This window comes from Biomphalaria glabrata, chromosome 10, assembly GCF_947242115.1.
Source record: "Biomphalaria glabrata chromosome 10, xgBioGlab47.1, whole genome shotgun sequence".
In the NCBI taxonomy this organism is placed as follows: Eukaryota; Metazoa; Mollusca; class Gastropoda; family Planorbidae; genus Biomphalaria; species Biomphalaria glabrata.
The window spans coordinates 11,515,465-11,542,530 of NC_074720.1; the positions used below are offsets into that span (position 1 = coordinate 11,515,465).

Genomic DNA, 27,066 nt, shown 5'->3' on the forward strand with positions numbered 1-27,066 from the left:
TTAGAATTTCACCTTTTTATTAGACTACATGCTCTGGCAGACGTCTATGCAGGATTTTCATGTAGATTTAAAATATATTTTGGTATTTTAACACCGGACGTCGGATCGAATATTCTCTTATATTGTGTGTAATTTTAGGATAAAGCTATTAGCTATTCTAAATTATATATTTTAAATATTGTGAATTAGTCTAGAATCTAGATCTACTTTTCACACAAAGGCAAAGGTCTAAAGTTATTAATTAACCCGGTTGCCGGTTGTCAACTAGACTCTAGGACTAGGTGGTCTCTACTTCTAGACTTAGTTCACTTAGACTTAAACATTAGTCACTTTACTTTAGTCTTTAGACACTAGATAGAGTAGAAATCTAAATGATTTACTAAATCTGTATAATTTTTTAATAATAATAATAAATAATAATCTTCTAGTTTCAGCAAAGTCAAATCTTCTGGAATACAATAACTCTAGACGAGAGTCTAGATATTATTTAGCTTATTTTAGCACCAAAAAGAGGACAAATTGAGGATGAAGCTTATTGAAGCCTGACAAATGTAAACTTTAAAAATCAGGCTCAAAATATATTTATTAAAACATGGCATTAAATCCAAGACTTTACAACTACTGATATATAGTTATACAGATCCAGTACTTTTTTTGTGACGCGTACCAGCACCTTTCAGCTTTCTAAATGTGGGTAAAAAATTATTACTTTTCTTGTATTCTAACGTTTATTTTTAATTCATTAGTAGTTAAAAGTTAGGCAATCCATCACTGAGTACCAGCACCTAATCACTGAGTACCAGCACTTATTTTTATAAAAAAAAAAAGCACTGTGCAGACCTGAGTAGAAAATTTCTCAAGACGAAGTTAAATTCTGCTTCATTCTTATTTTCACAGTGCATATTTTCATAAAAAGTTTTTAAATGTTTTGCATGTTTTGGAGGTTCCTTCAGAGTTGAAGATAATTTACTTCCTAGTCCAAACCTCCTGCAGGTCAATGGGGAGGTCGATGGGCAGGGTATGAACCATTGAGTAGTGTGAATGATAGTCCAGCACACATACCACATGACCAGGCAGCCATCAGTGCTCTTTTAATGCCTGCGAATGCAAAAGTAAGAGAATGAGTTGTTTTGAGTAACATAATGTCTATTATTTTCTAACAGGCTTGAATCAATCAACACCTGTTCATGAAAGAGGTTGTCAAAATGTGTCATCTTTCTGCTTTTATGAGAGAATTTGTGTATTCAAACCAGAAAATATGAGCAATGAAATTCTATTGATGGATAAAATGCAATTGCAATAAACAACAGATTAATAAAAGCTATTTTCACACTTGAGGCCCATAGTTGGCGAACAGATGGCATGACCCCATTTTGCCAGATGTTAGACAGCCGTATGCTAGATTGGTGGGAAGAGTGAAAAGTAAAAAAAAAAACAGGCAGCTGGACTTTGCTAAAAGTAGCTATGGACATGGAAGTCATTGCTAGGACTGATGAAAAGAGAAAAAAATTGGTGTGACTTGCACAGTTTGCATATATCACACCATTTCTAGCAAAAGTAAATTTGACTAAATTATAGCCACAGAAGCTGGGTTTGAATAAAGGGAGTTCCGTTGAGATAATGGAGATATTATTTGAATTAGACCTCCAAGTATAAAAGAACAATTAGTTTTGTATTTTTCTCTTTAAAAAGGAAATGCTGATGAGATCAGTTCTGGAATAAGATAAGCTTGACTTTTTGATCAATGTGATGAGCTCAATGATATGTTAATGCACCTAAGATGTCTTGAATACATGGAGCAGTAGAATCAGTTTTAAATGAAATGCTAGCTTAATGAATGTGTATACCATTCACTAAATCCTTGTCAGTATTTTAATGAATTTATCTTGCAAACAATTAAAACTAATACTTTTGGATCAGATCATAGAATCAAGTCATAAACGAAGCCTCTTTGATGATATAAGTTAATGTCTCCCAATTGTATATACCCCTAACATGTGCTTTTCAGGAATTTTTTTTTTATTAGAGATAAACAAAAAAACTGGTAAATCTGGATGATCACCTCAGCTTTCTGGATCACATAATATAAATGAAATTTACCTACTTATAGTCTATCACGCAAGAATTATTATTCATTAATTACAATATTTTTCAGTGTAAATTTAAAAGAAGTCATGGATTCTCCAAGCCCTGGGAATGTTTTGATAGTCGGTGATGGTGATTTCTCATTTACAGTTTCTCTGATGAAAAAAGCAAATTTAGTAGGTCCACAGGTCACTACTTCAACAATACAGACTAAAGATGCAATTCAGCAGCTTCAGTTGGGTTCAGAGAACATTGACTTCCTGACAGAAATTGGTAAGACATTTTTATGTTGATAGATATCGTTAAGTAACTTACGCAAGTTTGTCATTGCCGGAACTGGTAATGGATATAAGCACTTCACTACCTATAAATGTTCATAAAGGCATGCGTCTTAAATAGCCTCTGACAACCAGTCCAACTCCTGGCCTTCATGTTTGGCTCTGATATTGAGACCAGTGGAACTGTTTTCACTAACAGGAGAAGGGAGAAAGGTGAGTAATTGTTGCCTAAACCAGCTTTGGGCAGGAAGGGCTTGTTAGCCATGGTTGGCTACTGAGCTAGGAGAAAGAAAACTCCAAATCCAAACCTCTGTTGCTTTGCAGCTATACCCAATTATGGGAGAGGCTTCAGGAGTCAACAATGAGGGAAAATCAGCTGGCGACCCTTAGGCAATTTAAAGCACTCAGTGCTGCACCCTGGCAGAGCCTGTCATGCCACTGACCCCTAACTGTATTGGCACCTGCTGTTCCTTTGAATACATCAGTGCATGGAGAGAGGGGAATGCTGTGTGGGTGACATCAGTCTGACCATAGCTAATGCCCAGGCATTCATCTCATTTCCATGAGATGATCTATAGTCTCTTTGTGACTGAAGGAGGCCATATAATAACTAGATGTATTACCTACATGTTTAGCAAGTGCTAGCTTACAGGCCAAAGGATCAGATCAATCTTGTTAAAAATAAAGATTTTAGGAGAGAATTAATGAATTAGTTTTACATCTATGGGGCGCGGTGGCTTAGTGGCTTCTGAAGATGGGTTCCTTGCTTCAAATCTCGGTGAAGACTGGGATTCTGAATTTCAAGATTTTTAGGGCCTCCCTGAGTCCACCCAACTCTAATGGCTAATTGGGGAAAGTAAAAGTGGTTGATCGTTTTGCTGGCCACATGACATGCTGCTCATTAACCATTGGCAAAAGAAACAGATGACCTAAACATCATCTGCCCTATTCTTCTTCTTCTTCTTCTAGCCAGCTTTATTGCTGCTGAGCTGTGAGCTCTTTTGCAGACTGTGCCAAGGAAAAAAAGTGTGCTGTTTTCTTCAGTTGTTCAGCACTGCCGTACAGGGTGTTGGTTATGTTGGGCTGTAGTGGAAGTAGGGTCTGCCTAAGGTGGATTAGGGAGGGGCATTCAAAGAGGATATGGTTTACGGTTTCAGAGGGGTGGGTGCAGTGTCTGCAAAGGGGTAGTTTATTTTGTTCAGGTGGTAATTTAATAGTGGTGTGTGTCCTGTTCTTAGTTGGAAGATTGTAGATTGTTCTTTGCGGGGGAGGAAGTTAATACTGTCCAGTTTGTTAGGCGTAGTCATTTCTCTGTACATGGCTCTGCCTGTGTTTCCTGATGCCCATTGGTTGAGCCACTCCTCTTTGTGATTGTTGACTAACATTGACCTTAGGGTGAGGTAGTTAACAGGTCTATCTGGTTGTTCCATAGTTGAACCTGCCTTTGATAGCTTATCTGCCTTTTCATTTCCCATGATGCCAATGTGTCCAGGGATCCACTGTAGTGTAATATTGATATTTAATTTTGATATCATCTGGTGGATTATCACACTGAGTGTTGTCAACTCTCTTGGGCTGTTTGAGGTGCTGCTGTTAAGTGCTTCCAGAGTAGATTGGGAGTCTGTAAAGACAACAATATCTGATGGTGGTTGCACTCCTTCATATAATTTGTTTTCTACTGTCTGGAGTGCTATGGTAATTGCCTCAATTTCGGCTTGGAAGTTTGAGCAGTAATCACCACAGGGTGCGCTTATCTCAAAGTGTTTATTTTTAGGGAAGACCAGGAAGGCACCAAGACCAGCATTGATGGTAGCTTTGAAAGCCGATCCGTCTGTATAAATATGGATAGCTGTTTTTGGATAGCTTTCGATTGTTTCAAGCGTGCCTACTTTGAGCTCCAGTGGATTTGATTCTTTTGTTAAGGTGTTATTTAGTAAATGTGTTTTGATGGTTGGTTGTTTGTAGTTTAGTCCGGGTGTAATGTTTGAAAACCTGGTAATTTTTTCTCTGTTATTGGGTAGGTGGTGTTTTAGGGCTAGTTCATCAGTAAGTTGGATCAGAGTCCTTTGCTTTTTTTGGTTGTTTTTCCTATTTCTCTGTGTTAGTAATTTATTTGGATGATCGTCCTCCAACCTTCTGTATCTCTCAATAGCTTCTAATGCTGCTCTGTTGCGCCTTAACTTAAGAGGTTCAATATTGGAGTCTATTTCACAGGCTGCTGTGGGAGTAGTTCTCATACCTCCACTAATTAACCGCAAGGCTTGGTTTTGGATTGTATCTAATGATGATTGATAGGTTTTGTTGGCAGCTACTTGTATGGAGAGACAGTTATCCATTACAGATCTGACATATCCAGTGTATAACTGTCTTAAGGTTTTCTTTTCAGCTCCCCAGGATGTTCCTGCTAGGTGTTTTATTATGTTTAATCTTTGTGATGCCTTTTCTTTTAAATCTGCCATAAAGTGTTTTAGAGACAGTCTTTGGTCTAGTTTTACACCAAGATATGTTGGATTTTCTTCTTTATTTATTGGCTGAGAGTCTATTTTTAGGATGTAGTTTCTTTTTGCTGTTTTGTTGCTGTGGCTAAAGATTGAATAAACTGACTTTTCTTTGTTTATTTCCATTTTCCATAATTTTGAATATGTGGAGATAGTTGTGAGGGCTCTATTTAGTTTGGATCTAGTCAGCACTGGATATTTCTCTGTAGTCCAAATTAAAAGGTCGTCTGCATAAAGTGCCTTATTGACCGAAATGAGGTCCGGGAGGTCATTCATGAAGATTAGAAAGAGAGTGCAGCTAAGGGCTGAACCTTGTGGTAGTCCTTCTTCCAAACTTTTTTGACTAGAGATGGCACCTTCGAATCGGGTTTGGATGGTTCTGTTTTTTAAGAATGCTCTGATCCAGCTGTACATTTTTCCATGGATGCCCATTTTTTTCATCTTCAAAAATAGACCTTTTCTCCACACTCTGTCATAGGCTTGCTGCAAATCTATAAATACTGCTGTAGTGTGCTTGTTTTCATGAAACCCTTCTACTGTGTCCTGGATAAAACGAAAGAGGTGGTCTTCTGTTCTACTTGCTTTCCTGAAGCCAGCTTGTGCATTGTGGAGTGAGCAAGTACTTTCTAGCCACCAATAAAGTCGGTTATTGATCATTTTTTCTGTCATTTTGCCAATGTTGGATGTTAGAGAGATTGGTCTATAACTTTTTGGGTCTCCAGGTGGTTTATTTTTCTTTAAGATGGGTATTATGTTTGCGGTTCTCCATTCCTGTGGTATGTCTCCAGTTTTCCATGTATGGTTGATAAAGTTAAGTATACAGTTTTGGGCCTGTGGTCCTAGTCCCCGAATCATTTCATTTGTTATTTTATCGGGTCCAGGGGATTTTCTTGACTTGAGGCTTTTTAGGGCAGTATTGAGCTCATGTAGAGTGAAGGGAGTGTCAAAGATCTGACAGTTGACTGTTGGAGCTTTTTCTTCTTTCTTTAAGATATTACTGAAGGCCTGGTCCAATTGTTTTCTTGGCTTTGACTTGTTAATGCTGGCAAAATATTTATTGAAGGTTTCAGCCTTTTTAAGGTTTTCTGTTATTATGTCGTCAGTGTCTTTTATAGGTTGGGGGTTTGTTATTTGTTTCTTTCCTGCTAGCCGGTGCAGAAGGGTCCAGGCCTTTCGACCATCCTTGTTTAGATCTAGTTGTTCGCATGTTGTGGTCCACTTTTTCTTTTTTTCTGTTTTAATTTTGTATCTTATAAGCCCTGTCAATTTGTTGTACGTTGTCTTGTTCTCTCTAGTAGGATTTTTTTCTATAGTCTTCCTGGCCATGTTTCTTTCTTTTACTAATTTATCTAATTCAGGTGTCCAAAAAGGTTTGTATTTCTTAACTTGGCCTCGAGGGATGTATTTTTTTGCTGCTTGTAAGATGTTGGAGACTATAGTTGTGTAGGTTGAATTGATGTCTGTCTCAATTACGCTTGATAGTCTTGTGTCTGTTTCTTGTGAAAAAGCTGCCCAGTTAGCTTTTTTATAGTTCCATCTAGTTGTTTTGTTGGATTGGTATCTACCTGGCGTTCCGATATTGAGGAGTATAGGCCTGTGGTCACTACCTATGTCTTCAAGTACTGTTATTTTAGAAGAGTCGGTAATGTCTGTAGAGATAAAAGTTAGGTCAGGTCTGCTAGTTGTGTTGTGTGCTCTGTGGAGGAAAGTTGGAGGTGTAGTTTTGTTTTGCAGAAGGTGTAGGTTAGAGGCATTTGTTACATCCTCTATTTCTTTGCCACGCTTGTTGTAGTGTGGGTAGCCTAGGGAAGGTGTGTGTGCATTGAAGTCGCCAGCTATTATTGTCCTTGTGTAGTGTGGTAGTTGTATGTCTATTTCTGCTGTTGATGATGGTGGGCAATAGTAGTTTTTGATGGTGTACTTTGTTCCTCCTCTCCAAAGAAGTATTTCCTGCGTGTCGATGTCTGTATTGTTCTGTTAGCAACTAATATACATTTTGATGAAATGAATCTATTGATTTACCACACTAGTTGTTTTTTTAATGCCAGCTTAGCGCCATCATCTGCCCTATAGACTGCATGGCCTGAAAAGGGAACTTTACTTTACTTTACTTTTTTTTAGATCTTTGGAGCTGATCGTATCTGACTTCTTATCAACATAAAGGCAATGTTGTTTTATATTTGTTTTTGTTTGATACCTTGATCTGTTTACTGAAATCTCCACTAAATACAGTTTACAGGAAAGCTGATGGTACTTTCTTCATTCAGTGTTTTTTACTGCAAGATTGTAAATTATTGAAATTCAAGTCAACAATCATGCAGTTGCAACACTTTATGAATAATATGTTTATACTGCTAATCCAGCATCAATAATAACTTTGGCAAGATTGAGCAAAGCCAAAAGTTGAACCAGTTCGAAAATATAATGTTGAGTCCTTAAACACATCACATTAGATAGAAAGAAAAGCATCATATAAAAACTCACTTGTAAAAGTTGCACAGAAATTTAAACAATTATTTGGTCAATTTAGGGAAACAATATTGAAAGTTCTTTAGTCATTTCATTTAATTTCTTTGACCATTCAACTATTCATTGAACTATTCATTGAACCATTCATTTAGCCTTTCAATCCAATCTTCCTCAGGTGTAGATGTTTTATTTGAAACAGATGCCCGTGAACTTCACTCTCATCCTGTTGTAAGACTAAAAGATTATCATAGGATCATATTCAACTTCCCACTGGCTGACAGGCACAATATCAAGAAAAATAGAGCTCTATTGGAAGAGTTTTTTGCCAGGTAGATCATAGTTTTTTTGTTGTTTTTTTTTTTTTTTTTTTTTTTTTTGCTTGCTCTTTATAAAATGTTATTCAATGTGTATTGAAAAGTGTAGATAATTGTTGACTTTTTCCCATTTTCTGATTCATCAGAGGCAAATATACATTAACTTTCCTGCGTTCAAACATTATTATTTGGACCCCATATTCTTTTCCCCAATAAATGTTAGCTCCTAATAGAATTTTACTGGATATTACCATAATCAGCTATATGTCCAATCTTTTTTTTTTTTGGAAGAGTGATGGCCTTCAAGCAAAAAGAGCTTTAGAAGGTAAATGTAATTTTAGTCCATTAAACAGCCTAAACCACTTGAATATTCATTATTTATTGCTTCAAGTGAACTAAATGTGGGTGCATTTCTAATGCCTCAATGTGAGCATTGTATCCAAAGGAGAAGATTGTTCAACAAATAAGTGTACATTTGTTGATATTTGATGATGACTCACAAAAACAGTTCAAAAGTCAGTTGACTAATTTCTTCCTTGAAGATTCAAATAATTGTTTCTATACAATATTATGCACAATCTTGACTTTTGGAGATTCTTGTAGGTACACCAATTAGCTTCTGTTCCAAAAATGGTTACTTTCCCCTGTTTATTAAATTTCTTGTTTTTATAATATAAAAATAATGAATTTTTCCTGAGACTCTTTTTGTCTTCCAGCTGTCATCAGATTCTTGTATGTGAAGGTCATGTTTTTGTCACACTATGTAAAGGTCAAGGTGGGACACCAGCAGATCAGCCAATGAGATCATGGCATGATAGTTGGCAGGTCCTAGCCATGGCTGCTAATGCAGGTTTTCTGCTCAACAATATATTGACTTTTGACATATCAAGCTTTCCAGGTTATCACAGCACAGGTTTCAGGTAAATCGTAAATATCAAAACAATTTTTTAACTGCTCAGCATTGAGCCTATTAGCAACTAATATACATTTTGATGAAATGAATCTATTGATTTACCACACTAGTTGTTTTTTTAATGCCAGCTTAGCGCCATCAAATCATAGACTCTTCAAAATAAGCAGACACTCTCAGATTCTATTTTATAAACACTTTAATATTCTTATAAAGAATGTACGCAGAATATTTGAAACTCTGTTCATGTCCACAGTGGCGTCACTAGGGGGATGCTGTCTGCACTGGGTGACACCCGTTAGGGGGTGACATCCAAGTGAAAAAAATTCACTTTTGGAATAACTGACTATTTAAAAAAAAGTGTCCGTGGCTAAATATTGGTACATGTTATTCACAATTGATAAATAGATCTATATTTATTTTTTTTAAATTCGGCTAAACATATTTTTTTTAAGGAAATTCTACAAATAGTCCAAAACATTACATCATACTTTATATCAAAAGCAGTTGTGAAACTTTACTTTCAGCTGTATATTAACTGCATGTATATAAACACTACTTTGATTTTTAACAATGTTTTCATCGAATCTATTGAAATAGTTGCAAGCATTTTAGTATCATTGAAATATGTGAGCCAAAGTCACTGTTTAACAAATGACGACATTCTTCAGGCATAAATATTATTGAAATCTCACATGCAATTAATGTATATTTTGTAGAATAGGAAAGTAAATAAGTGTCAATTGAGATTTCTGAAGATGATGATGTAATTTCAGATGTTGAATGTAATAGAAACTCTAGCCAAGATGAAGGAAATGTTACAATGAATTAGTTGAATGATATAGACTCCAATATTTTAGGGGATAGATTCTTATTGTCCTGTGCCAATTTAACATGAATTGTGTAGAAAATTATCCAGAGCAAAAGGAAAAGTACACCAGTTGTTATAAGAATGGTTTTGATGCCTCCTATTAAGGATGATTTAGTCACCTTATAGCAAGAAATTTTATGTTTTTCGTTGTCAACTTTTTAAACTTATTCTATAGAAATAAAATATGAAATTGGAATATAAAAGACGTATGAGGAATAGTCATTAGGATTAGAAAATAGGATAACAACGGCATACGGCTACAAATACAATTGACAAGGAAGTAGTTGCTATGATTGATGTAAAGAAGAAAAACAATGGAAGGATATATTGCACAGACTGTTTCTATAAATCAGAATATTTAACATTTCCTGACCATATTTACGACAAGTCTTTGTTGAATATAGAATTTCCATAAGATGATGGAAATATTGTGGATAAAACCCATAACTGAAAGTGTATCTATAATGTTGATAAGTTTATAAATATTTCAGAAAACCATGTAAAAGATACACTTCAGAATTACTCTAAGCAACTTTGTATTTTGTTTGACAACACACCAAACATAGTACACACTGATCAGATTCATAAGTTATAAGATTTTAAGGGAGAAAAAGACGATGATTGTATCTTAAAATGTCTAGAAAGGAGTGAGCTTAAATTTAGGATATGTCGAGCTCAGGAATATAAAATATGCAGCTTCTGTGTATGGAGCCATGGAGGAGTACAGAAAATGTTTTGAAGCAACAGAAAAGCTATTTAATAGATGTGTATAACATTCACTTTATCTATGTGGTCAACATTTTTTTTTTCAGAAAATGCTTCTTGCCTAAAATGTTTGGTACAATGGAAATAATTTTTTTTCGTTAAAAAATTATAGTCTTTAGAGGCGCAGCCTAAGATTTATTACCTATCTTTGCTTTTTTTTTTTTTTTTTTGCGGTGAAGTTATACTAGAAGGCCAAAGATATATAAGAGTAGGCCTACCTTTAAACTATTAACTAAGTGGTGGCCATTTCAACTTTGTCTTTACCAAAAGCATAACAGGTTCGCCAAAGGAACAGACAACACTTACACAACGGGCAAATTTATTTGAAATGAAATCTTTAAAGATAATTAAGTCATTGATACGTTTTCAAGTTTGAAATCCAGAAAAGAAAAAAACATTGTAATTGCATTCTCGCAAAATTGAACTATAGATAAATAATAACAATTGAATTTTAAAATTTGATTGACACTCATTTAATAGTTGTTTAACAATCATTTAATGCAGTTAATTATAAAGTATGTGTATGATGACTTAACAACAGCAAAAAAAAACAAAATTTTTTTGAGAGGGGGGGGGGGGGGTGACACCCACCCTAGTGACACCACTGCATGTCCATATTATCCTGCTTTCTTTTTTTAACCTCCCTTCCATTCAATACTTACATTCACACCATGCTGCGCTACGACCGTAATGGCTGCTATTCAATATTTTCTAAAAATATGACTGAAAAATACAAAGACATAGACATGAAGAGTTCACCTATACCCCAGACCCCAATATATTCCTTTGCTATATACTACAATTCATTAAAATCCTGGGCATAACTTCTGGGATTGTACTGTAATGGATGGCTATTCACTTGGACTGTTGTCTTGATAGTTCAGTGTTTGGACCCTGACTGCCGCCATCCCCACCTGTCCTATAGGAGGTTAGGGCTAGGATGTAAGTATCTTCATTTTTGAAGCAACATCCATAACCTATAAAACAAAAATGTATGGATTTAATACAGTATAGCGCTGTATATGAGTATAACTTCATTTCTAGACGTTTGCCGTTTTATTTTGTATATTATTTCTGTCTTCATAACATTTGCTATTTTATATTGTATATTATTTCTGTCTTCATGTTTCCACTGCAGAAGAATGTTATTTACTTTCTACAGGTTTCAGGACAAAAGTTTCAGTACTGATGGTGCACTGACACACATATTTGAAAAGGCTGAGCCAATTAGAGCACAGGATGATATCAAACTTAGGGGAGTGGTTACTTGTGGTGAGAGTTGCTTCTCCTGTTCCCAGTATCTAGTGGACAAGTTGGACAAGTAAGTTGTGTCATTGTTGTTGGTGCTGTTCTTTTTGTCTGTGGCATTCCGCCACGCTATAAAGATCAACTCAAGCACCATTTTGCCCTCACTAACTGTAGATGGCTTCTGAAAGTTGGAGAGCTCTCAGGAGATCCACAGGACACACATATGGGGTGCAAAGAAAAGCTCTTGTATACAGGTGCTGAAGATGTAAAGAAAACTTACATAGACCCCTGGGGGACAAAGGCTTTGACTGCATCAGATGTGGAAAAATATGCAGCTTGCAACTGGGTTTGCGTAGTCATGTGAACACTGCATTCATCCTTAATCTTCAGACCGAAGACATTGTCATTATTATTATTTAAAGTAGGTTGACTAAATGTAGCTGTATAAACAAATACCTTGTCCTTATAATATTAATTGGTGTTTTCATAATTTGCCTTTATTAATAAATGGTTTTGTTTGCTTCACAGAGATTTGTTACACAAGGAAGACAATCCATTGTGCATACTTAGAAAAACATTGGAAAAGTTACTGGCTTGTAATATGAGGGGTAGTGTAGTTCCTGATCCACCATCCTGGCAAGTTCTTCCTGGCTATACCTCAGGGGTATTTGTAAGCAAGAATCTGGAACAAAAATCTTTGCCAGAAAGGAGTGAAGAAGAGTTAATAGAAGTGACAGTAGAAGAGAAAGAAAGAAAGAATGAAGTGAACGCTAGCTTAAAAGTAAAAACTAGTTTGCTGAAACATGGACTGGATGAGACATTGAAGTCAACGCTGGATTCTCATCCATCTGATCATTGTCTTCATCACTGTGTCATTGACAACCCTGAGTCTGTGTATCTCCTTTTAAAAAACAAACTTTCTGAAACTTGTGGTGGTGTCAGCCAAAGTTGTTCAGATAATAATGATGTGACGAGTTCTGGATCACTGAAACCAACAGGCATAGATCAAACAGATTTCATAAGTGGTAACATAGAAAATAAAATGTATCACTTTCGTGCTTCCTTGTTAGAAAATTTGCCTGATCTGCTGTTGAAGCTGAATGAAGATCAAACTTTACCAACTGAAGTTGTGGAATGTGACGTTTCTTCTGGCATTATTTTATCAGGTCAGTGTTACATACAGTGTCCAATAGCACCAAACATTGTGCCATCCCAGCATGAACTTGTGGCAGTTTTTAAACTCTCCAGTGATACATGTAGCATTGCTAGTCAATCTGATAAATTCCTTAAGGACAAAGCTTCACTTGATCATGACATTGCTATAGCATCCAATTCACCATATGAATCATTAGTTAGAGCATTAGATTCAACTTTAAGAAATTCCAGTTTATTTATAAATCATAATCTGCACATAGAAGACTACAAAGGCTCACAAACAATAAAAGTGAAAGGAGTAGATTCTTTATCTCACATCAAGATTATCAGCATTGATTCAAGTTATCCATCATCTACAATTAGTTCTGAGTTATGTTCCAGAACTGTTGGACTAACATTTAAAGTAAAAACACCACTGGCTAATTTTTGCATTGCTATTTTTAGACTTGATGCCATAGCCATCAGCATTTGTGATATTCCAGACCCACGTCTGCTGTATTCTTGCAGTCCAAAATTTGTAAGACAATTCCAAGAAATCTCTTTCCGAGTAAAATATTTGCCTTTTAGTTTATTCCCAATGAAATTTGTTCATGATCTCAGTTTCTGGGAAAATGGAGACTTCCAAGAAACTGATCTCTACAGTATTGTTCGTGACATTGCTGGTGATGTAGTTGTCAATGTTGTTCTCATCGATCTCTATACAGACAGTGAGAATGGGAGAAAAAGCTGCTGCTACCGCCTTCATTTCCTGTCTCATGATCAGGTTCTCTCATATTTAACATCTTGGAAGCTACAAAGTCTAATTAGGCTAGCTGTGGCCCAGAAACTGGGTGTGACATTAAGATAGATCAATGTCAGCACTGTCAAAGGAGCTTTCCTTATTATTAAAGCACTAGGCTACAACATGCATCAGAGAAACTATTTCTTTGATTGCTATACAGAGCAAGAACTTGTAACAATTTTATCAACGAGCCATTGTTAAAAACAATGTTGTAATTAAATCTTTTCTAACAGTACTTTAATCCCAAAAATCTGTATTACAATGATTACATTTTTTAATTAAGTAAACATTTGTCTTTATCAAAATAGTAATTTGTTACAGTGGATGTGGTAGATGAATGGTAAAGCATTAACTTGAGTACCATTGTGTCTGTAGTCAGTGGTGACTGTTTTGTTCTAGTCAGAGGTAGCTTGTGCAGCATGGTGGATGAAAGTGAGGAACCAAAGATAGAATGAGCTTATGAAAATGAATAAAACCAGTTACCAATGTTAAAACAGATTTAATGTTAATTTGTTACCATTTTTCTTCAGCTAATAAAATTCTGTGAAGGAAGTCAGTTCTGCAGTTTATTCATTTGTAGGTTTTTTTTAGTCCTAATGAGAAGTGATTCAGAAGTTCAAAGAGTATCCTTGAGTCCACTCAGCTCTAATAACATGTTAGGGAATATTAAGGCTGTCATTGTGCTTGCCACAGAAAAATAGGAAATTTACATCATCTGTTCTAATCATTACTTTTTTTAATATAATTTTTATAGTTCTATGATAAACAATAACAAAGTATGCTGTTCCAGGTTTTTTGAAGTGGGTCTAGGTCCCTTCTTATGGTTTGGTTTCATCCTGTAAGGCAGACAATGGCATCTACCTCAGATGTTGAAAAATGTGCACCAGTTGTGTGACCTAGTGAAGTACTACACTCAATCTTTAATCTTCTGAATCGAAGACATTGCCATGAATTCTATTATAATAGCTGAGTTTCTGATTCAGAATGCAGGCATCAAGGTGATTCTCTATGCTGGAACAGAGGGATGGTTGTGTTTCCCCATTGTGCTCACCAAATGCAAACTAAACCATCAAAAGATCTGATACACATTTTGTTCTGTAATGTTTGTCTTTTTATTTTTGGGGGGACATCTCCTTTAAATAGTTAAATGAGGCAGCTAAGTGACAGAGCACTGAACGCTAACCCAAAGTATTGATAGCCAAGCCTCACATGCTTGGTCTTTATATTAAAGTTAGAGGAGAAGAGAAAGTCTTTACTGAACAGACATCAATATGTCTTTGGGTATTATGTGGAATACAACTTAAAATATTCACAAGAATTTCCATGTATTATGATATAGTCTGTAATAGAACTAAAGTAACTCACTTCAACTATACATTTCATTAATATAAAATTGTAAAAGGAGCAAGCACTTATATTGTCTGTAAATTAATAATGACATTTTGTATCATTCAGTTTTCTATATTTGATAACTAAAATTTCCATTACTCTACTTATAAAGAAGTCTCCTAGTGAAATATTTGACAAACAAAAGGTACTCTTTTGTTGGTATTAAACTAAAATGTAAGTTCACGAACACAATCTGATCACATGACATAAATAGCAAGAAATTAAACAGCAGTTTAAGAAATGATTTATTGAGTATACAAAGACACACATTTTAAAATATATTGATTTTAATTACAAGAAGAAAAGCATAGGATACCAAAAATATTGCATACAAAATTAAAACCCATCTTTGTCATCATTCACTGAGAGTGAGAAGCACCAACAATGATAAAATAGTTCTACATAATAATCTAGATAATAAATATGAAGTAATTTTGTAATATTTCTAGGATTTGAAATATTTAATACATTTAGAGAAAATATATTGATATATATAGTTTAGTTTATCTACTCAATAGTGAACATTTAAATTTGACAAATTAAAACAAGCAAAATATTTTTAAAATATTAAAAACAAACTTATCTAAGGGGAAGAACTGCAAAATCACTGCATGAATAAGTTCCTTTCTTTATATGAAACAAAATTAATGAATTATCACTAATGATTAACTAATTCGTTAATATTTTTTTGATTCATGTATTGTCATTGACTATGAATAACTAAAATTTTTTGATTGATTTATGTTTAGTAAGGTACAACAAATAATTGTGTAAAGTTTCATTTTGATGCTTTAACATGTAAAGAAAATTGTACCAGACAAACAGAGTGAGTTGATATAAGCTTTGTAAAAAATTTGAAGCTATAAATTCCTGATGCTTAAAAGCATAGAATATAAAATTTGTTTTGAGATTTAGACTTTACATGTAGAAATATGTTTGAGATTTAGACATTATTGTATTGTAGAGTACCGGTATGTCACTTGAGTGTTATGCTCATTGAAATAAGGTGTTATAATGATCATCAATTTTTGAACCTTTCACCAACTCAAAACTTTTTTTTTCAAAGGCAATGGTTGCTACGCAACAATGTATTCACAAGGTTTTCATTTATTGCTCTTTACAAATTTTTTTTAGGATGAATTCAACATGCAGCTAGATGAACTTGTACAAAATTTAAAGCTAAAAAAAAAGCTAACATGTGGCATGTTTTTCTGCTAAACAAAATTGCAAATATTTCAGCCATTTAAAAAAAAAGGAGGAAAAGAATGACAAAACAATGAGTAGTGTGTGTGTTTGTGTTGACTATGTATGTGATTATCTACATGTATAATGTATCAACTAGCAAAACAAAGGAAAAATTACCAAATTTTATACAATTGTCCAAGGCTTTTTTATTTTAAAAAATATAAAACATTTATTAAAATAGAATAGAAAAAAAATACAATAGAGCTAAAATATCACAATTGATCACCACAATACATGAATGCAGTAGAGCATCTTAACCCAAGATACTTCTATCACACCCTGTTAACAGTTAACAATCGCCACATTAAAGACTCATTGCCTAGGACAGTAGCTCAGTGGTGCACCCCACTCTGGTAGAATTCAACCAATCAATCTGTCAATTATTGCTAATGACTATGAACTGCAACTCTTCACTGCAGAATTTCCAACATTTCTTATTACAGTTTGTATGTGTAAAATTGGTTACAATTGGCTATAGAAAGTAAATTGCAGACTAAAAGTGCTGAAGATTGAAATGAATAACAAATTGCATCTAAAGATTGTATCAGCTGGTAAGAGTTTTTGGTGCAAACAATGCACTAATTGATGTATATCTAATAATGTAAAGATCAATAAGGACTCTGATGTTCACTCTGAAGGTATTCAGCTTAGGCTACCAGCCAAATAATTGAACCCTGTGTTTCATTTGTCTTAGCAACAACCAGATGAGTATACAAATCGCTGAACGACCACTTAGAGGACATATGTTCTTACATTTTAATATATAAATATATAAAAAGATAAACAATATATATGGACTAGGTTCTAAAAGACAGTAAGGGCATTAGCATTGCACATAATAAACAACACTGCATGCACTCAGTGTCAAAACAAAGAAACTGAATAGAATTTCACAATGAGATGAAGCTCCAGTTATTGCATTGTACATTTGGGAACCAAACTACTTGTTATATAAAATTGATTGAATTATAGTATTTCCTTAACAATGCAGAGTAAAAATCAAATTATTTTTTTTATTTATTGATTCTTTCATTGATTAGAGGCACAATTTCTTAAATCAACACAATTTTTGTACATTATCATTAATGATTTACAATAAATCAAATTATTTTTTAATGGGGGAGACATAGAATGGTAATGTTTCAAGAAAAATGTAGAACTAGCCTATATCTCATAATTTTTTAATATCAAATTGTAACATTTGATCATTCTTAATAGCAACAGAAAAACATCTTTAAATAAAAAAAAAGTAAAATAAATTAGGGTTCACATTGGAACAGAAAACAAATAGGACTGAAAAGTATTTCTACTCATAAGAACAAATCTATCTTCTTGACAGAATTGAAACCCAAAACTAAAAGTAAACATTTATCAAGCAAAGAGTTTGTTAAACTTGAGAATTTTGTAAACGTCAGACTACATACGAAAGATTCACACAGTCACCCAACAAAAGTCAAATTCATACAAGAAAATGTACAAGAACTGTTGGGGGAACAAAAAAAATCGAGGCTAAATGTGACTGAGTCACAAAGGTTCTCAAGTATTATGCCTAGTGCATCAAGTCAATTATATATTGTGCAAGGGAAGTAAGACTTAAGGAAATCAGAACCATAAGCTAAAAAAGTCCATCAAAAGGTGGGGTGAGCTAGGAATCAAACAAAGAACTGGCTCAGTCAACTAATGAGTGGATCTTTGTGAACAAGCAATGGTTTCATTTTTTTTTTCAATCAAAATGTGGACACATCTAACCCAACAAGAGAGCCATGTACAATAAATGGCTGTAAGAGCCAGACTTGGCATAAACATTTTTTGGCTTGTAAAATGAATGGCTGGAAGTGCAAACAATGTTTTGGCTCGTTAATGACCTAATTGATTTAGAAATTTAAGTATTTATTTAAAATCGTATGCCATATAATAAGATCTCCCTTGGTTGGTTGATTTAATAACATAATCTGGCATGTCTTCCTAATAGTGTTATATTGAATCAGAACCACCAAATTGTTTTTTTCATGATCTCTACTGACAAAAATGAAATTCTCTAGTAATTTAAAAATCATGCATGAATTACATTTTTTAGGGACGCAAATTGATAAAAATACTTACAGAGTAACAGTATGAAGACAAATGTCGCTTTCACACACACAAAATGTATAAATAAATCTTAAATTATCTGGAATTATTTTTTTAAGTTTTTAACTTTAAAAATATAAATAATATTAAAATACAGTTGACTCTTTGATAGTCTTGATGTTTACTTGACTGCCGGGATTACCAAAGGTTAGATAAACATTTTAAAAAATGTCACAGTATATATGTCAAGAACATTCTAATTATGATGTAATAAGATATTTTCTTTGACATTCAAGACTATAAAAAAAAAACATGAAAAAGAAAACATTATTGACCTAAAAAAATACAAAACATTTGATTTCAGCTTTCACATACTGTACTAAATTACAATTGAAGCCTAATTAACATGCATTTACGTCAGATTATGAAGTGTATCAAATTTAACTGTAGATAGCAGTGAAAATAAAATTTTATAATTTTATTAGCAAAATGTTTAATACTTGTTACAATCTTAAATAAAAAAACAGTCTAAGTATCAATCATACATCCTTTAAAATATATTTACATTAAATAAGAAATACAGAAAATACTGCATATTTTTGATAATTTTTGTTTTCTATCACATTTTATAATGCACTGTTGAACATTAAAAAAAAATTAATAATGTTTTCAAATTTGTACTGAAATTTAAAATAAGCTTACATTTTCAAGTTATTATTTTAAATATAACAGCAATGTACAAGAAACAATAAACTTCACAAAGTTATATAGTTATAGTACTAACTTCTCATACTAAAATTAACCAATAAATAGTTGCTTCTAAAATCTAAGACTAGACACAGTTTAGCATGTTTAAAGGAAACAAGTCTGTAAGAAATGATACAGCTACCAATTTATATTTAGACTAAATGGAAGATCATTGTGCTTACATAATTATGACTAACAATTAATTTTAAAAATAGGCTTATCTTACAAAAATGCTAGTTAAGCTATATTCACAATTTTATCATTATTATCACATACGTAGAGATATACTATTCTTTAATAAGCCATTTAAAAGACAGTTTTTAAAACAAGCACAAGTCATGTCCTTCCAGAGAGTGCAGTGTTTCCCTCACTTATCGTTCAGTTTTCCAAAGAGCAGAGACTTTCAGGAAAGAATTAGCTTTCGTATTTGTCTTTGTCAATATGACGACAGAAACAGATTGCACAAATCAAACCAATGATCTGAAAGGATAGTCAAATCTGATTTTTTAAAAAGTCAATAACTATATATGGATAAATGTTAATGTATTTTTGTATTTGGGATCCACAATTACAGATGACCTGTCCCTAGAAGAGGAGATGAAAAAACGTATAGGGAAGGCTGCCTCGACATTCGCTAGACTCAGACCAAGAGTTTGGGAAAACCATAAGCTAACTACCGTGACCAAAATGGAAGTCTACAAGGCATGCGTTATGAGTACACTGCTGTATAGCAGTGAATCATGGACCACCTACGCAAAGCAAGAGAGAAAACTGAACTCATTCCATTTGAGATGTCTCCGTAGGATCTTGAATGTCACATGGAAAGAAAAAGTGTGCAATACTGAGATCCTTGCGCGATCAGGTATTCCCAGCATCTTTAAAGCCCTCAGACAACGCCGTTTGCGCTGGCTTGGACATGTTCGCTGGATGGAGGACAAGCGCACCCCGAAAGTCATCCTCTATGGTCAACTCGCGACTGGCACAAGAAAAACTGGTCGCCCCCACCTCCGTTACATAGATGTAATAAAACGTGACCTCAAATCAGTGAACATCAATACTGATAATTGGGAAGACATAGCTCTAGACCGCAACAGGTGGAGAGAGACAGTGACCAAGAAAGCTATGGACAGTGAAAGTACATGGGTCTCAGCCCAGGAAGAAAAACGCACAATCCGAAAAACAGCCAGCTCCTCTACCACCGAAGCAAAAGCCACCTTAACCTGCGCTATCTGTGGACGGGAGTGTCTCTCCAAAATAGGGCTCCACAGCCACATGAGGAAGTGTGCTCTGAGATGAACCACGTTGTCCTACGACTGAAGGAGGCCAATGAGAGGATTTTTGTATTTTAAGGGTAATAGAGACATAATATTATGACCTCAATGGATGACTACCTGACCACATGGTATGCACTGAGAGACATCTCAATGCCTGCTGCCATCTCCAAGCTGTTTTAACAAGCATACTTCTTAAGAGACAAAGACTCAACTGAGTTGTAAATCAACAATCTGCTATGATGAACTTGATTGGTAAATCAAGAGTGTCAGGTTAAAGTCCCAGTTAACTTTGCATTATCTGCTGCTTGATGTAAAGTAAAGTTCCCCTTTCAGACCTTGTGGTCTATAGGTCAGATGATGTAATGCTCAATGCCATGACACAAAATACCATAACATCTTTATGGAACCTTTACTTTCAATTGAAGTAGAGAGTTTTAGGAAAGATAATAGTGAAAGACATTTCATGCATTAACACTAGCAAATTTGGTAAAAAAAACAACAACATAAAAACAAGTGGTCCACCCAGGCAGGTAAAAAGGCAGGTTTCAATTTTATCAGAATGAAATTCTATCAAAGAAAAATGACAGAAAATAATGGAGAAAAAAGGTTAACATATCTTGTATGGTGCCTCAGCAGTCTAAATGATAGGTGAAAGTGAATGTGAATTTAGATGTAAACCTGGCCTAACTGATGTCTTATAATGAATATCTAATTGATCTAATTGTTTTGTAAAGGGCCAATCTCTTATTCCTCAAGAATACTCTGAAAGACACAAAGATAAAGGTACATTCCTCGTCCCATATGCTAGGACAAATTTCTTGGGCAAACTCCTTCTTCCCTAGTGCTATTAGAGCATGGAATGGGTTGCCTGAGCTAGCCAGGAAAACCAGTGACTTGGCAGAATTTAAGTCATTGGTTAATATGCATGACTAAATGCATGACGAGTAGGACATAATCATCTTCTTTTTTGAAGTAACATCTGTATTATATAAGATAAGATAAGAATAAAACATTTCAATAAAAATAAAAAAAAAAATAAAAAAATTTCTTTGGTTAGATGTTATATAGTAAGTGTATAACACTGAAGTTCACGTAATAATATGAAAAACTACTAATTAATTGTTGTTTTAAATTATGTCTGACTTATATGCATACTAAATAAGATTTTTTTAACTATCCTACCTCAAGACCTGCAATACCACAGCCTACACCAATCAATATTGCACTGTGGCTGTTCACCCAGTCCAACAAAGCTTCACGGCAGCCCTAGTGAAACACAATAACAATTAATAATAACAATTACAATGCACACAAAAAATGCTTAGATATTTATTATCATATTACTATTTTGTTTATAAAAAAGATTTTAGAATGTTATTTCTTATTGCTATTTATAATTTATGCTTTAGAGTTGTTGTTCACTCCATTTACAAGAGTATACAATAATTTTTGTCAATTAGAGATGTTATTTGTTGCTTTATTTGTTGTTGTTATTTTAATAACATGAGTATGAAAATACGACATCTGTACAAATTCCTACAAAACAACAAATGTACCTGTGAAGAGCACTTACTTTTGTGTAGAAATAACCAGCTGTGGCTTCCATGCAGAGAGTTTTATTTCTGTCTACTCCATTCACCAATTCACAACAGCTCTCTGGAATCTTGACATCCTGTAGAGAAAAGATTTGGTTAAACATTGGAGATATTGATCAAACGTTGGTTTTAGTTGTTGTTGGTTTTCCAAGCATTTTTTATGCCTGCTTTCAATCAATAGCTAGTTAAAAAAAAAAAGGACATTAAGGATTATAAAGAGTGCTAGACAAAACCAAACTTTGACTCATAATTCATATTAACACAAATAACAAACTGTTGCAATAACAACAACAAAAAAATCTTTATTGAACTAGTTTTAAAAAGAGAATTTGAAACCTAAGTTTGACTTTTTGAGTATTTTAATCACTAACACTTAATTTGGTCATTTGGAATAGAATCAAAATATCCAGATTCTTTTTCTGAAATTATATTAATTTTCTTTATGTAGCAGGCTACACTCTCTTTAAACATTGATAAGATATGGTGTGCACATTTTATATTTGTACTGTTTCAATGTTAATCATTTTAGGAGCCTGAATAAATTGTATAAAAAAAAAACACCCAGAAATTCATTACCCAGCTTAATATTTTAGCCAAACCAAAAAGAAAAACTATCACAGCAAAACACTGAATAAGATCATTTTCCTTTAGTAGACTTGTTAGTTTTGACCCTTCCTTCAGGATTGAAGTTTATGTCCTAGCTCAAACTTGCAGGATGGCTGTGGGCAGGGTTCAAACCAATGACTAATTGAGACTGACAGTCCAGAACATATGATATACCATACAACCAGGCAGACATCCTCAAGGAAATTAGGCTGGTATCAATTGAAGGAAGAATTGAGTCAAGTGAATAGGTTTTGATTGTGACCCTACACTCCCATGGGTACACAAGATTAATTTATTCTATAGGAATGCTAGCTTTACCCACCAGCTGCGCCAGTTGATTTGTTCAATGATTTTTCACAATATACTCTGGTTTGAATATTCCAAGATGCCTTATAAGATTAAAACATGAGCCCATAATCCAAATTGTGTTTGCCATGCTGAAATGGTTGATATGTTGTTATATTTTGGGCAGACAACCCCCCATCCCTTGTGTTCTATTCATCCTCCAAAGAAATGGCATGCAATATTTTAACTCTTCCCACAAAGATGCTTTAGGCCAGTCTAATCTAATATCTTTACCTATACTTTATATACCTATACCTTAAATATAATTTCTGACTATTTTTCAGCATTACATATTTAGAAGCTGACTCCAGTGTGTTGTATTACATCATTCAATGGTATGGCTCACATTATATATCTAGAAGCTGATTCCAGTGCTTTGTATTACATCATTCAATGGAATGGCTCACATTATATATCAAGAAGCTGATTCCAGTGCTTTGTATTACATCATTCAATGGTATGGCTCACATTATATATCTAGAAGCTGATTCTAGTGCTTTGTATTACATTATTTAATGTTATCACATTTAAAGCTTTCAATACCTCCACCTCAATCACACATTTTGCCAAAACTTTGTCCACTTCTTTTGCATCCTCCAATGGATTGCCAGGCATTATAAAGCTAAACCTTATCACATTCCTGCTGCATCCTCCGAAAGCCTGTGGAGTCAATTAGCCTTTAAGCTTGAAACACTTCTGCTTATTTTGACAGGAACCCCCACCCCTTTTCTTTCATTCTCCAATGGATAGGGCAGGCATTATAATGCCCCTTCCAGCACAACCACACTCTGACAATCTAAAAGTCCTAAAGAATGATGCACTTCTGGTTACTTTGACTAGAACCTTTTTGTTTTATTGAAAGACCAGCAGTTTAGACCTAACACAAACATTTCTTTCATCTACTATTTGTAAACCTAAGGAAAAAATACATTTTTGTTTTTCTTTCTTAAATAATTTCAATCCTGAAGCAATGTCTGTAATGTATATGATAACAAGAAGAGGAAATGAAAAGACTGTGAATGACAGAAGGATACATTTTCATATTTTTCATCCAGCCCAAGTGAATGAATCTGCATGTATATATTTAATAAAGGAAACTTTTGGTGTTTTTATCTCTTTTTTTAATTTCTGTCGAGTTAAAAAAAAAACAACTTTACTGAAAATTTATTTTTATGCTATGTATCTTCAATATAAGAGAACTTACAGATGACTGCTTATGGCTCCATGTACTGTTCTGATAATCCAAGTAAGAATCTCCACCACAGCATTTTAGCTGGAAAAGATTTAATAATGGTAAGAAAAAGGTCAAAATATATTGGCAAAATCTAATGAAAGTTTTCTTTTATGCTGTTTATTTATTTGGAGTTTTCAGTATAATAAAAAAAGTAACTAATTATTTACAAAAAACTATGCACTAAATTAATCTGAAGAATACACATTTATGGTTTAAATTTTTAGAGGCTCTCAGAAAAAAGCTGCTATTAGTTTTCTATAGTCTGTCTATTCATCTGCCTGTCTGTCTGTTATGTTTAGATTGCAAAAACTAGAAAAGATTTTGAAAATCTGATTTCACAATATTTTAGATCTAACAAATTTCTGGTGCTACTTTTATTTATTACTAAATATGCAAGCAGTTTTTTCATAAAATACACCAAATTTATAATTGTATGACTAGATCTAGTAGAAGCTGAGCTATTCATTTTTTAAGGTCAAAATTTATTACGCACAGTGGCTTGCCTTCTGTGTATACAGAGAGAAAGACCTTTAAGTTTCAATAATCAGTATTTTATTTTAAGGGCCACCATAAGATGAAAAGCTGATATTAGTTTTATGTCATATGTTAGCTTTAGATCAAATCAAACTAGAAAAGCTATTGAAAAGATAATTTCTCCTTTTGGCAAAAAAAATAAATGTAAAATAAGTCAGAAATCTCATTACAATAATAGGTTGTTCAGTCTGTTTTCACATGAAAAACAGACCAAAAGATTATTATTACTTTAGACAATCCTTGACCATAGGTGGATCTGAAGGGAGCCACTTCTGAGTTTATGTTATAAAGTTATAATACAAACTTTCTTTGTACACTTGTTTTAAATAACTTTTTATCAGCAAGCTTACTTAAAGGTTAAGAATTTTGTTTGTTAAAAAAAAAATTTTAATCCTTTTGCAAAGTTTATTGTCCTGAAACCTTTTAGCTTAGCGTTCCAAGCATTAGGGTCAAAAGTTATTAATGTATGTTGTTCACAAATAGAATGTCTTAAACACAGAAATGTGAAACAGCAAACATATTTATGAATTTCTGACAGTTTGTAAATGTGTAACTTACAAAGTTAACAAAGTTTGGATAATTCTGCATACTTATGTCTATCATATATAATTAAAGACATCCAGATTTTTAAAATCTGTTTATACCCATATGCTAAAGACTTGGGGAAGAACAAAGAGTTTCAGATTTCAGATAGAAATTACTTCCCCTTTAGAAATATTTTTAGGTTTTTATACCCAAATTGTGTTCTCATGTTCTCAATTTATCATTTGAAAGTTTTCCATTTTAAGCAAAGTAATCCTATACTCTAATCTGAGCAATTCTTGTATGTATGAATATATATTTATATAAATTTTATTTCAAAAATGACTCTAATGATTTCCTTTATAATTTCAATGTACATGTATATAAATGAGAAAAAAAATCTCAGCTCATTGGCCACATCTGGAAAACTTGAGGTTGACCTTTATATAGGTTTGAAAATATTTCATCATTGTAAAATTAATTTTGGCTTTAAATTTCTAATAAAAATGGATACTTGTTTTTTCTTTCAGAACTTCAACAGTGATTCCTACTCTATTTCATATAACACACGAAGTTTCCTAAAAGAGCTCAGGAACAAATCGTTCAACCGAGCGAGGATCGGTCACCTGGTACTTAACTTTATCAGCTTTAGCAAATAGAAAAAAATAATGCTAAATATATGATACAAAAATACAATTGAAGTATAGGTGAGGTACACTAAGAAGAATGGCCTACCTCTTTCTGCACTAAGTCCCATGTGGTCTGCATATCACCTTCATAGTTTTTCTTGATGGAATCCACCAAGCCAGTCTTCAATTTGCTATCAATCTACAACAAAATGAAACTTAATTTGTTTTTAAGGAGAAAAACTTAACCAAACAAAAAAAAATTGGGGTGTTTAAGAGAAGTTTGCAAATGGTTGGCCAGGATTTTATCTCAGAACTTCCAAATAGTGTTAACTTTTAATAACTTTTTTACATAAGATTCATGGTAGAATTTCAAACCAGAGGATATAGTATTTAATATCATAAACATTTTTTTTACAGTAGAACCTCCATTTTCACACAGAAAGTATCAGAAGTAGATTTTTTTTTTACAGTTTCTAGTGATAGGTTCTTAGTTGATTGGGTAATGTCTAGTATATTGTTCTTTAAAATAACCATTCCTCTTGATTACTTATTGATACAAATAATGCACTAGTATAAAAATACAGATCTAATGTATGTGAAGTATTGAGAACAAGAAATAAACAGTAGACACATTTTTTTAATTCTCAACTATACTGAGTGGTAAAGTGCTTGTCTTCCAAACGGGAGGGTCCTGGGTTCAAATTCTGGATAAGACTGGGATTTTAATTTTGGAATCTTTAGGGCACCTCTGTGTCCACCCACTTTTAATGGATACCTGACAAAGTTGGGGAAAAGTAAAGACGGTTGGTCATTATGCTGGCCACATGACACCCTCATTAACTTTTACATCATCTTCCCCAAAGACCGTATGGTCTGAAAGGAGAACTCTACTTCTACTGATCATTCTTTCAATATTTCCCCAGTTCCAATTATAACAAGCTTCTACTGATGACATCCAAAGATATAAAAATAATATAGTGGGGGTTTTTTCCCCCTCCTGGACTGCAAAGAGTAATGTAGCACTGTAGAAGCCTTCACTTAAACTCTAGACAGCAGGCAATGAATCAAAAGTTTTCAATTGGTAATTTAGACAGTTTTGACCCCAAAGGCACGCCAGTCAGCATACTCTTAAAAAGAATTACTTATGATGGTTTAACAATTGTGCACATCACCTAAATGAGGATAGAGAGGGCTTCAGTGGTCCTAAATTTAATATGGACACAAAAGTTTGTATTAATTTTATTTTACATAGCAAATTGTACATATTACTTTAAAATGGTTGGGAACCACTGGTCTAGACAATGACAGTGTAATAACACATTGAGCAACAAACAGAATCAGAACTAGAACAGGAAGTAATAATGCGCAAGTACATGTGTAAAAGGAAGCAAAAAAAAATCAATATTTTTTAAGGGAAATGAATCACAAAAACATTCCATGTAGGTAATCAATGTAACATTAAATTTAAAAAAAAATAAAAGGGAGAGGAAAAAAAATTAAAG

At 33.7% G+C, this 27,066-nt stretch overlaps 2 protein-coding genes across 5 annotated transcripts in view; one reads left to right on the forward strand and one right to left on the reverse strand.

Annotated features, from left to right (window-relative positions):
- The first annotated feature begins 2 nt into the window (after positions 1 to 2).
- LOC129928497 (uncharacterized) lies at positions 3 to 15,322 on the forward strand. Of its 2 annotated transcripts, none has more exons than XM_056042956.1 (6): positions 3 to 124; positions 2,156 to 2,358; positions 7,506 to 7,659; positions 8,361 to 8,564; positions 11,353 to 11,511; positions 11,967 to 15,322. In XM_056042956.1, exons 2-6 carry the CDS (start codon positions 2,175 to 2,177, stop codon positions 13,438 to 13,440), a joined length of 2,175 nt encoding a protein of 724 aa, XP_055898931.1. In that variant the 5' UTR covers positions 3 to 124; positions 2,156 to 2,174; the 3' UTR covers positions 13,441 to 15,322. The 2 variants fall into 2 exon arrangements, with proteins under 2 accessions (XP_055898931.1, XP_055898930.1); XM_056042955.1 differs by lacking the exon at positions 3 to 124 and adding an exon at positions 524 to 690.
- A 3,350-nt stretch (positions 15,323 to 18,672) lies between these two features.
- The window catches only part of LOC106073085 (tetraspanin-18-like), a 35,021-nt gene continuing 26,627 nt past the window's right edge, over positions 18,673 to 27,066 (reverse strand). For all 3 annotated transcript variants that reach the window (XM_056042957.1, XM_056042960.1, XM_056042958.1), the window contains exons 5-9: positions 25,671 to 25,763; positions 23,850 to 23,918; positions 21,673 to 21,771; positions 21,282 to 21,365; positions 18,673 to 19,305 (exon numbers count right to left, since the gene is read on the reverse strand). In XM_056042957.1, coding sequence (XP_055898932.1) covers positions 19,240 to 19,305; positions 21,282 to 21,365; positions 21,673 to 21,771; positions 23,850 to 23,918; positions 25,671 to 25,763 — 411 coding nt within the window. In that variant the 3' untranslated portion in view covers positions 18,673 to 19,239. The remainder of the gene's footprint in view (positions 19,306 to 21,281; positions 21,366 to 21,672; positions 21,772 to 23,849; positions 23,919 to 25,670; positions 25,764 to 27,066) is intronic.